Source organism: Sinocyclocheilus anshuiensis, unplaced genomic scaffold (assembly GCF_001515605.1).
Source record: "Sinocyclocheilus anshuiensis isolate Anshui unplaced genomic scaffold, SAMN03320099.WGS_v1.1 scaffold2020, whole genome shotgun sequence".
NCBI classification, from domain to species: domain Eukaryota; kingdom Metazoa; phylum Chordata; class Actinopteri; order Cypriniformes; family Cyprinidae; genus Sinocyclocheilus; species Sinocyclocheilus anshuiensis.
The window spans coordinates 286,948-301,010 of record NW_015557276.1 but is presented as its reverse complement, the minus strand read 5'-3'; the positions used below and the strand labels follow the sequence as shown (position 1 = coordinate 301,010).

At 36.6% G+C, this 14,063-nt stretch overlaps 1 protein-coding gene across 2 annotated transcripts in view; it reads right to left on the bottom strand.

Moving 5' to 3' along the window:
* The window catches only part of tsc22d2 (TSC22 domain family 2), a 31,744-nt gene that overhangs the window by 7,338 nt on the left and 10,343 nt on the right, over positions 1 to 14,063 (bottom strand). Inside the window, exon 3 of one of the 2 annotated variants that reach the window (XM_016474474.1) lies at positions 11,502 to 11,564. The exons of the other annotated variant lie outside the window; for it this stretch is intronic. Coding sequence (XP_016329960.1) covers positions 11,502 to 11,564 — 63 coding nt within the window. The remainder of the gene's footprint in view (positions 1 to 11,501; positions 11,565 to 14,063) is intronic. 2 annotated transcript variants of the gene reach the window in all.

The following is a 14,063-nucleotide window of genomic DNA, read 5'->3' as shown; positions in this document are numbered from 1 at the left end:
GAGTGGAAAAAAATTAATTTATGAAAAAATAATACGTTAAAATGTGGAAAAACTTTGACGATTGAAAATCATGAAGTTAAAGAAACAACCTGTAACATGTTTGTTTGTTTTTTGTGCATCATGTACTTTTTTCTTTTTCAACAGAGTTAGTTTGCACATTGTTGTTAAATCAAAATGCTGAATTCATCAAACAGTCAGTTATTGGAGGGTTAGTACGGATGAGCTTGGAACAGCTGTAAGTGGTGAAGTCATGTAGTTCTTGCAACATTTGTTGACATCAGTTGACATGACATTATCTTATTACTCCATTCTCAGCAAACTGCTTCACACAGTATGGTTTATGCGTATGACATCAAATCTATCTACATGTGGCATCGTGATTAACAAAGAACAGTCTATTCCAACGGAAACTTCCTCCTTGCAGTATAGTCACCCACACAGGGGAAGCTCAGTTCTTAAGAAAAGAACCTGTATTAGTAATATAAAGATGTGGAGAGGAGCACGCACAAAAAATTCTTTCGAACTCACAGGGAATTCAGGCTATACCTGAAGACATGATATTTCCATCTTACATGCACACAAGTTTCTTTTGGTTTTTTTTCCTCATGATTAAGTTGGTTGGTGTTTTAACACCATGCCAGCTTCCTTGACCTTTTTCATGGTAACACGTGACGTGAACTCAGGCCACTACAGCAATCTGACACGCCACAATAACATCAAAATTTAAGCACAAAGCTTACTGAAATTGTTTGATGGTAGGTGCGTAATAACATTTAGTTTTGTTCATGCATCAACTAAAAACAGCACAGAATAAAAGATCTCAGTTTATGAAAATGAAGATCGATTGAAAACGAGAAATCGATATTATCAACTCGCTCTAGCGTCCACACAGCTGACATGTTTACTGGCTTATCCACGCTGTGCGCGCTAAACTGACACGGACACAGACAAAACGCCATTGGAGAAGTGCTAATTAAATGTCACCATTGTAGGCAACGTTTTCGGCTGAAACTGAAAATTCATTCTCGTCCAAATGTTGTTTTCATTCACTGCCGAAATTTCAGTGCATCAGTACTAAAGACAGGGTTTTTTTAAAAGTTGAACTTGAGCACTTGCAATATCATGTGCGAGATGCTGCAAAATGCATGTGCAATGGTCAAGCAATTCCGTTTAGTGCATGATTACATAAGAAAAAGCAGAGGAATGCAAAAAGTTCCGTGTGAATGAGTCTGAAATGCCGTAACAGTCGTTAAGAGGGTATCTTTCCTCAGACGCCCTGTAAAGCCTGTAAAGTTCACGTAGTTCCTTCAGCTCCAAATCAGAGTCATGAGTGTTTCATCCTCAACACCCATTTGTTGTAAACAAGTTCAGAGTCTTGAGAGATGCTGTTAATGAATTCGTTGAGCTGTTGCATAATGTTTTTGGTCAGCACACAGCTGGCCTAGAATCAATGACCTCATACCGCTGGTGGGAGTCATGTGGGCCCCGTGATTCATACGGATCACCCGGTGTTACCACCTCCGTCCACACGCACTCCAACGGGCGCCTCCTGCTGTTTAGCAGAGTGCATGCTGTAGCTTAGTTAAAAGGCTTATTTCAATCTACAAGCATTCATTGTTTTACAGAGAAAATGAAGATGGAAATGCTGAGTCTCAGTCTACACTATGAAAACACTTCAATGAATCAATCTAATGGTATAAATTTGCGTGTTATACTGAGTGTCCAACAACCTGTACACTTAGACAGTCAACACTGCAAATGGCACCCCTAGGAAGGGTTCTTTCGTCATTTTTCAGTCAAATCAACTTCTAAAAGCACACTGATTTGACTTAGGTGTGACTAAAGCTAGTCATCCACATTGAGACATCTAAAATAATGTGACAATATCCCAAGTAAAATCTTTAATGTTCTCCCTAAAACATTCATCCAAGTTGAGAAAATGTTGGCTATTTGCAGATATATATATTTTTTTTTTTTTTTTTTGACTACATAACACTGTTCAAAGTTTTCTATTATTTCCCATGTCTGGCTATTTTGTAGATGTAACCACATAATTGAACTTCACATGTTGGATAAGCAGTAGGGCTGCACGATTAATCGCGATTGTCATGCACATTTTGTCAGTAAAGCCGGTTCTGTGATTATTAGTAAATCTACATCACCTGCTTTCAGGTGGAAAAGCATTTACTACACAGAGCCGTAGTTCTCTGAGAAGCTACGCAAACAGCTGTCATTATCCCGAACGATTTAGTCGATTTCATAATCCTACGATTATATCGTCTGCGATTTTGCATAGCTTGTCAGAGAACTACGGCTCTGTGTAGTAAATGCTTTTCCACCTGAAAGCAGGTGATGTAGATTTACTAATAATCACAGAACCGGCTTTACTGACAAAATGTGCATGACAATCGCGATTAATCGTGCAGCCCTACTGCTTATCCAACATGTGAAGTTCAATTATGTGGTTACATCTACAAAATAGCCAGACATGGGAAATAATAGAAAACTTTGAACAGTGTTATGTAGTCAAAAAAAAAAAAAAAAAATATATATATCTGCAAATAGCCAACATTTTCTAAACTTGGATGAATGTTTTAGGGAGAACATTAAAGATTTTACTTGGGATATTGTCACATTATTTTAGATGTCTCAATGTGGATGACTAGCTTTAGTCACACCTAAGTCAAATCAGTGTGCTTTTAGAAGTTGATTTGACTGAAAAATGACGAAAGAACCCTTCCTAGGGGTGCCATGTCAGTCGAGTGTTTGAAATAAATCCTTCTGTGAGATGATGTGGCTTCTTAAACAGAATAATTAAGGCACACAATATTTCATTGTATTATATGCAGTGATAAAGGCTATATCGATTAACATTTCATTATAGATATACATTATTATGATGAAAATTATAATAATAAGAACTCCGATAAACCATATACTGCCATAGTCGTGTGTTTATTAGTCTCGTTGAATCAATGAAAGCAGTTAAATCTTCTGTTTATTCAGCTACCGCTATAGGCATTTCCTGGATTTCTTTTTCGGGGCATATTTGGATTTTCAGTGCGAAAGTGCCCTCTGGCCTTCGGATGGAGATTTACTACTGATCACAGAACTGTGCTTCACTTAAAGATACGCATGACAATCGCAGCTTCTGCCTAATCGCAATTTATTGCCTTTGCGATTTAATTTCGATTCATTGTGCAGCCCTAATAAGCAGCTTCTTGGTCTACATTGACAAACTAATAGCAGCTAGTTCACAATCTTTGCAATCTTTGCTTTCTTCATTCTAAATTCTTATCCAAAACAAAGGATTCCATTACACAACCCCTATTTGAACTCTGATTTCCAAGTGCTCAACATTGTACTTGATTTAACCAGTCAATGCAGTTTTCTAGAACATTTGTGAGGGGAAAAAAGTTAACCAAATTCAATTAATCATGAAAGCCAACTGATTTCGTAATCTGAATTTGTTAGGACATCTTTACAAAAACATGCAGGTTTGCTCAACAATAAAAATTCTGTCATCATTTACTCATATCTTGTTCCCGACCAGTATGACTTTCTTTCTACCCAGGCTCATTGGAAATACGTGCCTCTATCTGCATTTCTGCAAAACTTAAAAAAAACGTACCTATACAAATGAAATTAATTCAAATGAACACTAGAGGTAGTGGTCGACGGATATTGGTTTTTTGACAGCCGATGCCCATATCTTAAGGGAGCAGGGTGGCCGATGACCGATATAAAGTCGATATATGCAAGTATATTTTTTATTTTAATTATAAGTTTTATTTATTTTAATTAATGTTTGAGAAACTTGAAATAATTTGAAAATGAATTATATTAAAAATAAATGTGTAAAATAAACATACTTATACTTTAGATGACAACTTCCTGATTCTATAATTCTATTACAGTATTTTTCACAAATAAAGAAATATTTTAAAATATATAAACAAAAAGAAAGTAAACACTGTAACCAACAAGGCACTCGGTAATCTGGGAAGTTTGTGTGCTTTGGGAATCATATTTTTTCAACTAAAGCCAAGGTAACACTCATTTTACATGCAGCACGCAGTAAAAATGACATGAATATGACAGTGCGCAAATGCATAAATCAGCATAGTTTGAAATAATGAGTTTAAAGTTGATCACGCGTCTCCAGTGAAGCTGAACTCTCCTCCTGTTCGGATTCAATTCGCACGGATCGACTATCACGCAGAGCACACACGATCAGGCAATATACAAATGCACACTTCACAAGATCTCAGAGCTGGATTCGACGAAGTCTGCAAGGTTTGTGAAATTAAATGTTCATTAGTCATTTAAAGGTTTGTTTAAATGATATGAGTATTTGCTGAATGCTGATGGCAAACGAGAAAGTATTATGTCTGCCTTTCTGTTACTAACAATATAAAAGCAATCATTATAATACTTTAGAAAGTATTATGTCTGCCTTTCTGTTACTAATAATATAAAAGCAATCGTTATAATACTTTTTGTATACCTTTTAATTCATTTGTTCAACAGTTCTATCTGATTATTAGACAGACTTCTATCTGTATTAGGCAGAATTGTTAAATGACGACAACACACAATGAAGAGGGAGAATGTGAGCACTGTGTGCCCTGGCGCTGCCGTTCTCAGCGCCGTCAAAATAAAAGATGAACACATCGACCAGGCAGAAAAACTTATCGGCCGATGATATATCGGTCGACTACTAACTAGAGGCAGTAAAACTCTGGCAACTTGTATTAATTTTCACACAAAGTATGTTTTACAGGGCCAGAGATTTGATTAAGAAAGCCTAATTTTTGCAAAATTCCTTGCACAATTTTGTTATGACTTCAAAACAATTTTAACATGCTGCGAGATTTGAAAACTGATACTTCTGAACGTTAGTGTCACATATCCAGCTTCATATGTATGGGTTTTCTAACTCAGTAGGCTTGCTCAGTAGCTCACGCTATACAGTGTAGTGTACAAATTAGTGGTTCAACGGATCACAAATCTCACGGTTCGGATCACATTACGGTTTTTGACCCAAGGATTGGATCATTTTTTGGATCAGCAAGAAAATAAAAATATTTCAATTTAACTTGCTTTCCCATTTATTACTTAAAGTGAAGTACTTCTTTGATACCACAGCAAATACTACTAGATTAACTAGAAGTTTAAACATGATTAAAGAGACAAGAGAACAGCCAGTAAAAATAAGAACAAATACACAAATTACAAGCATAGATAAATACAACAGAATATGTTACAAATAAAATAAGGTTGGTAGTATTCAAATACAGAAATGTAATAATTAAGGAAAATAACACTGCATAGTGTTCACTGTATAAATTAAACAGATTTTTATCACAGCTCTTTTGTTGTTTGATGATCATTAATGACAGCAGCAGTATTTATAGGCCGCTGTCCCTTTAAGACCTGATGCACGGATCGTCCGTACGGATCACGGATCAACTACGATCCATTTAACCACTAGTACAAATCCCGTGAAACTACGGTTCATTCACTGGACATTTCACTTTGAAACTGCTGTGAAACGTTCAGTAAGGTACATAATATCGATGTTGCAGAAACGTCGCCACAAGCACATATTTCCAATGAGCCTGGGTTGCTTTCTTTTGTGTAACAGAGAGGGAGATATTAGCTGCTCTTGTCCATACAAAATAAGTAGGGGTGGGCGATATGAGCTAAACTTCATATCACGATTTGTGCAAACGTGCAACATGAGGTAACATGAGGTAGGCCTGTATGAATTAAATTAAATTAAATATTGTGTTTGAGTTGGCCAGTGGTTCCCACATTTTTCTGCCAGCCCCCCTTTTGTAGAGAACAATATTTTCAAGGAAAGTCTTTTTTTTGGAAAGTCTCTTATGCTCACCAAGGCTACATTTATTTATAAAAAATACAGTAAACAGTGTACTATTGTAAAATATTGTCAATTTAATTTATCTATTTGAATGTTTTAACATATAGGCTACTGTATTCCTGTGATCATAGCTACATTTTCAGCATCATTACTCCAGTCTTCAGTGTCACATGATCCTTCAGAAATCAGTCTAATATGTTGATTTGCTGCTCAAGAAACATTTCTGATTATTATCAATGTTGTAAACGTTTGTGCTGCTTAATATTTTTGAGGAAACTATTTTTTCACGATTCTCTTATGAATATTTGAAATTGTTCTTTGTGTCAGAGCGCTGGAGTTCGTCAGAAATAGAAAGCGGCATTTGTTTATTTGTCGCGTCGCATCCACAGCAGAGAACATCACTGGGTTCTATTTGCTCTGGTGAAGACACGTTGTTTTGGTATTTGTGAATCTTAAGTATATATTCATAATCTGCTTTACGTTTACCTGGCACTGGAAGTCCTTTCACAAACTTGTAACTTACATGCTTAGAGCAGAACCATACATCGTTCATTTATATTTCTACATGACTCCCTGCAATACAACTCTGATTCTTCAATCACGCCATCTAGTGGTCTGTTATTGATACAACCACAAGTGCTACAACTGATAATGGAGCACTCAAGCTGATACTATTGTGCGAGTCATGATTAATAATTAAAATGTCAAATTAATATTTTGCACTCAATTATTTACTTAGGCAAGTGGCCGCATGAATAAGCGTGAAAATTACGCAGTGTAGTCTTTATCACCCTGCAGAGGTTTCTTTTGCAAAATAATCTGCTGACTGTACAGTACGATCCCTCAGTTTGGGAACCACTGGAGTAGGCGATTTGTGCTCTATTAATTAGGTCTGTTCCGATGCTCTATGTGTTTGATTACTAATTCCTGTGTAGTACAGCGTTGCACACAGAGGACAAAAACGTTCAGCCTCGATTCTATAGTCATTTGTGTTCAAATTTGCAAAGCGTATTGAACGAAACAATGTAAATGCAAAATTTGAATTCATGAATATATAATGGTATCCAAGGTATAACAAAATCCATATCATGGAACAACATAATACCAGTAGTCACTTTCATACCGGTATAGCGCCCATCCCTAAAAATAAGCAGACCATGACCTGTCAAGCTCCATAAAGAGTTGTTACAGTGAGGGAAACATTTTCAGTAAATATCTGACTGGTCTACTTTCACCGTATGGAGAAGAGCAGCTTGTGCATTCTGCAAAATATCTCTTTTTGTGTGCCAACCAAAGATTAGGTTTTATGGGTGAACCATTCCTTTAACATAACTATTCCACATTTGCATATTTTGGATCAGCTCACAAATGTGACCCTGGACCACAAAACCAGTCATATGGGTAAATTTTTCGAAATTGAGATTTATACATCATCTGAAAGCTGAATAAATAAGATTTCCATTGATGTATGGTTTGTTAGGATAGAACAATATTTGGCCGAGATACAACTATTTGAAAATCTGGAATCTGAGGGTGCAAAAAAAATCTAAATATTGAGAAAATCGCCTTTAAAGTTGTCCAAATTAAGTTCTTAGCAATGCATATTACTAATCAAAAATTACGTTTTGATATATTTACAGTAGGAAATTTACAAAATATCTTCATGGAACATGATCTTTACTTAATATCCTAATGATTTTTGGCATAAAAGAAAAATCAATAATTTTGACCCATACAGTGTATTGTTGGCTATTGATACCCCAGCGACTTAAGACTGGTTTTGTGCTCCAGGGTCACAAATGTAACTGATGGAATTATTATCTGTATCATTAATCCAACAACTAATTCTACCAAAATACCAAAGCATTTGCACTTAATACAGACAAACGGGAAAAAAAGCCATGCAAATATTCTCAAACTAAAGTATTTCCATGGAAATCTGCCTGTAACTAAAAGCCCTGGAGCCTTTGGATGGGGATAAAAGAGTGGGACAAATATGCAAATAAGAAGCACAAGTTTCCTTATCTGCACCAGAGAGGTTTCAGACTATGAACAAGCAATGAACACGCAACTGCCCTAATGATCTATAACCATCATTCTCATGCTAAAAGTGCTGAAACCACCAACCAAGCCGTTTAATTGTTTTATGGTTCTGAAAATAAAACGTCAATTTGAAAGTTACTACAGTTCGTCATTTCAATTAGATCAAATCATCAAAATCTGCAGGCATTCCATTGTGAGTCACGGCACAAGAAATTAGTCATTTAGACTTGCTTACAAATGCATATGTTCACAAAAAACCTCAGGTTTTCTTTCAGGCCAATGGTTTGACGACTGTCAACACTGTGCTTCAGTGGGGACAGGAGCAAACATGTAGCAAATATCAGAAATCTGCTCTTGACATGAATACCATCCTTCCCACCAGAGTTATGAGTCACACAGTAATGTTAAATAATGCTGGCTCACTGTCAGTACAACCCTCCCTTTGTTCAAGAACTACCGAATTTTCAATCATAATCAAATGTCAATTTGTGCCTCTGAGGTTTAAGTAAACTAGTACTCAATGTACTCATGCAAACCCACATTAAAAACATCTCTAATGGACATTTTGATCAAGAAGAAATAGTTCTACAAATTACACGTTTTAATTAGACACTTTCTTTGTTAACTTAATCTTTAGAGTTGTTACGAACACAACAAACTTGCACAGAAACATGCAGCTCATTCTTAGTAAGCGTGTGACAAATGAAATGTATTCTAAAATCGCCTCAAAATATCGAACATGTTAAAAATCTGAGGTTATACATAATATATGGGTAATTTCTCAAATATGTGTTATTTGTCATATAGGTCATATTATATTCAGAAGCTTACTGGACTACAGTCCTGCAAGAAAGTGGCTCTGTAGGACCAGGAATGATGAACTGTGGATTAGTGTTGTCACAATACTGGAATTTATAACTTCGATACGATACCTCGAAAAATATTGATATCTGATACCACAGAGAAAAACTGCTACAACATTAAAGGCATAAAATATATATAACAAGGCTAGAACATGACAATGAGTAAGGCCCTATGATATCTGCAATGTGGAAAACGCGGATGGAATCGCGGAATCCAGTCATAAAAATGTACTGTAACGCAGAATGTCACTGAATTCGCCAAATTTTGGATGAAATAATCAAAAGTAAGTCAGTACACTTAACTCTGATCGTGATATGGACTAGTATCTAGCTTCAAATGTCTTCAGAGAGAAGTATTACTTTTCCCATTTTTACCCCAAATAGGGTGGTGTGAGCATTATTGAGCGCTATAGACACGTAATGTATATATGTTTCGTTCATACTATAAGCCAGAGGGCAGAAACTCCACATATGCCTCACAATAATAATAATAATAATACTTATGGCTAGGGATTTAACGATTCACTCAACTCACGATTCAATTCGATTTTCTCACCATTTTTTTTAACAAAATGAGATTGAAGACATTATACAGTAAATGAAAAGGTGTCGTCTTATTAGGCTATTGCTGCACGTTTCTTTGTGAAATTGAAATATAACAAAACTAAATTGAAATTTTAAAACAAACCCCAAATCAAACAAGTTACACAAATAAAAGAAATCTCTTAATATGAACAAACTAAGGCTTTGTCTGTGCTCTTTCCATTAAAAATTAGAGGCAACCACTGGATTTTAATCATGATCCAAACAAAGATGCAGCATACATGCAGCATGAGTAGTTTTTCATTTAAATTAGACTGTATAATTTCGAAATTTGAAGCAAAAACAGAATGATCTGACTTTAGTTTTGTGAAACTATACTACATAAAACATATCTGAAGGAAACAGCAGACGAGCTGAATGAGACGCATATTCACTCTCTGCCAGCAGGTGGCGCTTATGAACAGCAATGATACAGTGTTTCCTGGGTTACCTCTGTAAACAAAGCAGTGCTGCGCTTATGAACACTACTTTAACATGCATTGTTCAGAGGCTAGATGAAAAGAAAATACCACGTAAACTTTTCTAAAGATAGTCAGTTCCCCTCAGAGATACATTCATATAAACTCCTACTCCAAATGTATCGCAATTTGTTTAGCATCTCAACCGATTTGAATCGTCACATATTTGAATCGATTTTCAACCGGCTCGCAGTTAATCGTTACATCCCTTACTTATGCCGATCCAGGAATCCCTAATATGAACAAAGGCATCCAGCTATCGCTGTAACTAAATAAAAAGAAGATAGAAATGCTTTAACTGATCAAACATGAAGACAATTAACACACAACTGTGAAAATATATGGTTCATCTGTGTTCTTCAAGCCATCTTGGGTATTTTTATAAGAATAAAGCCGATTTATAATGCAACGCTAATCGACATAGCATGTAATACAGTAGAATACTATAAAATAATACATTTTCAGCCTCATTCTATGCTAAGAAGCCACATCAGATGTGGCATCGGGAAGTTATTTCAAACACTCGACTGATGTTATGAAGTGAGTTTGGAGTGAAAATATGTTGTTAATTGTGTATTTTGTTGGACAACAAGTTTATAAATGTTCACAGACTGAGGTGTGTGAACTGGCTGTCAGAAAGAAGAGAGAGCGAGAAAGCACAGCTGGTATCAGTATAACAATACTGCAAAAAAAAAAAAAAAAAGAGTACTCAGAGTTTTAGATATTTCAGTATTGATAAGTATCAAAAAAGCAATATTTTTAGCAACTCTACTGTGGATGTAATGTACCGTCATACATCCAAAAGTTGAGAAAATGTTTGCTTCAACACACTGACAAAGGCATCCACTGACCAATTAATAATTTCAGAGAAGTAACTCCAGTCTTACTCCAGTTTGTAAGATAAATATCCATATTTCAAACATAATAAACACTTTTTCTCACTTCCGCTGACTGTGGTACGCAGAAGCCGTTCCGGCAGATGATGTAAGACGTAGGCGTTGTGCGCGTGCCTCTGAGAAATGCAGGAGCAAAGGAAACAAAGTTTCCTTACTTTAGCAAATGAAAACCAGTCTCCTCTTGGCTTATATCGAAATACTCCGACATTTTCAAATCCTCGTTTTGTGCTTCTAATTCGTGAACGGCGTTTTGTTTTGTTTTGTCTCCGCGTTCGTCACCAATCACGCAACACAGACGTTCTACATCATCTGCCGGAACGACTTCCAGCTAAAGTCACATACACCTAGGATGCTTTGAGGGTGAGTAAAACACATGCTCATTTTCATTTTTGGGTGAGCTAACCCTTTAAAGATGCCCAAGCCAAAACTGTCAACAATGGACCCTTTTCACAATGCCAGGGTTCTCAGAAGTAGTCACAGTTGAGTAAACTTCTACAGCGGCGAATAGGAGACTATTTTTGTGAAAAAAAATTTTAAAAAGTACATCCATGATTCCATGATTTTAATAAAGAATTACAATGCTACTAACTGTGTAAATGCATCATCAGCCTGTGAAGAGAGTCCATATGTAAGAGTGCTTCTTGTTATGGATGTTAGACTCTTGAGCCTGAAACACTTCCAGAAATGCCATGCTTACTCCATGCACACTCACGGCTGCCAAGAGTGCAATATAACACACACACAGTGATCATACCCATCACTGATGGCCTTTGACCTGCCGTTTGGGAAGGCCTGATAGAAAGCCGTGGAGGGGTTCCTTGCAGATAAAGAAAGAGAAAGAGAGAGAGAGAAATATGAATAAGGTAATAAAATATAATGTCAAAGGTTTGGAAGGAAAGACCAAAACAAATCTGATGTGATGCCTTAAGGCTTTCAAGACAAAGCTGAATGGCCATTCATATCTAGAGTGAAAAAGCACCGGGTGTGAAACAGCTCTGGCGTCTGAGCCCTCAGCTACAGCCCTGAAGTATTCAGAGTCCAGAATGAATATATGCCAAACAGGAAAAGTCAGAACAACCACTGAGTGTGAGACACAGATCCCCTACACAAATGATTGCATTGATTTACTGCCAAGTTTACCTAAAAAAAAAAGATTCATTTGATTTTCTTTGGTTGATCATGCAACCCAGTGAATGTTACAAAGTGACCATTATCCTGTGACCAGCAATGACTTGACTCAAGTTTGTTTTTGTTTTAAATGAGGCCTCACTGGAATTGCATGGAAGTCCATTTCCACCACTGAATAAAAAATTACAACTAAAATATGACTTTTTCTTTCACAATTCTGACTTTTTAAAGTCCGCATGAAATCAAAATTGACTTTATTTACTTTACTAGCGCACATTGCTAGTCTTGATGTGAACAATTCATCCGTGCAAGTTAATCCGCTGAAAAAAATTGTTTGTTTTGGTAATCTTCAATACAAATCTGAACATTTGCTTCCGCTCTGGAATGGCATTCCTTCTCTGATGACGTCAGTTTGACGGCTTGGGCAGAATATCCTTAAACATGCCCCTCCAACCGTTCAATTGCTATGAGTGAGAGACCGGGACCAAAAATAAAACCACGCCCTCTATTCAATATTCCGTTTCAGCTGCTATGAGTGAGAGACCAAGAGGAGGAGCGCAAAAATAAAACCATGCCCTCTATTCAATATTCCATTTCTGATGGAAATACGTCACTGCACTGAAATAAAGTCGGCAGCAACATCCGGTTCACACGGACTTTAACTCACTAATTCTGACCTTTTTTTTTCTCAGACTTGCATGATATAAAAAAGTAAGAATTGCTGAATATAAACTTGCAATTCTGAGAAATAAGGTCACAATTCTGAGAAATAAATTCGCAATTCTGAGAACTGACCTTTTTTTTTCTCAGAATTGCGAGATACAAACTCGCAATTGTGAAAAAAAAATCAGAATTGTAAGATAAAAAGTTGCAATTACCCTTTTTATTTTTTATTCAGTGGCGGAAACAGGCTTCCATAGAATTGCCTTGACCTCTTGTTTCTATAATAATAAGACCTAATTTCTATAATAATAATAATAATAATAATAATAATAAAACATATGGTGAATTATAAATCTAAAGCATCTAAAAAAAAAAAACAACTATTACAAAATGCTTAAATGTGGTCTTGGTCCAAAAGTTGGCCTAGAAAAGAAAATGAAGGACTCCATGGATTTGTGCTCAAATTCTGACGAAATCTGCAAAGTTTTCGACAGAATTCTTCGCGAAAACTTTCCATGATAGCCTGGTAATTCTTAAACGAATGGTTGCATAAATTCGGTCAAAAAGACAAAACGGAAACATATACAAAGAGAACTATCCACCATAAATGGATAAATGGTGTGCAAAACAAACACTTGGTGGAAATATTCTTTCATGTTTCCACCAAAAGTTGACGACTGACAAATGGAATTGCCCTGAGGACGTGAAGCTGGCAGAGGATTATGCAGAAACAGGTTTCTGTACACAGAGCTGTATACCTCTAATAACAATGAATCTATAGAAACAGAGCATTCAAAGAAGAGGGTATCACAAATACTCTTAATTATATTTCAGGATGTCTACTATCAACTAAAATTAAAACAAAGTGTCTATAATATCATAGAAACATGAGCTCTCAAAAAAGTCAGTGACAAAATTCACCCCAAATTAAAGTAAATTGTGTCAAGCGCTGAGTTGAACCATTTGGCAAAATAAGCTCACTATCACCATTAGCTGGCATAGCTTACCACTAGAGATGCACCGATCGATCGGCCAGGGATCGGAAACGGCTGATTTTCCTCATGATCGGCCCGGATCGGTGATCGGCCGGTCAGTCTCACTTCTTTTCGATTCCGCGCCGATCCGTTTCGCACAGGCAATAACGTCAGCCGCGCATTCTCGCTCTCTTCTCTCCGACGACCCCTTCTCTCACACACGCTCTCATGTGCTCCGGTTAAATAGTGCTTGTATTGCGCATTATTTTAGTCATTCCCGCAGGTTTCGCGCTTACACCAAAAGCGTGCGCACCAGAACTGATCTATATTAGTGGAGCGCACAAGCCGCGCTCAGTCTCAAACAGTTTGTGAGCCACAAATACCAAAATGAGTGGCTAACTGTGCTAAAACGTTCAAATACATACAAAATTATGTAAAAATGCCCGTTTTGGCGAGTATCCAGTTAGACACAGTCAGTTTTGGAACGTTAAATAGTTGAGAAAGAGAACGCATGTTGTGTAACAGTATATTGGGTCCGTGGATAAACTCCA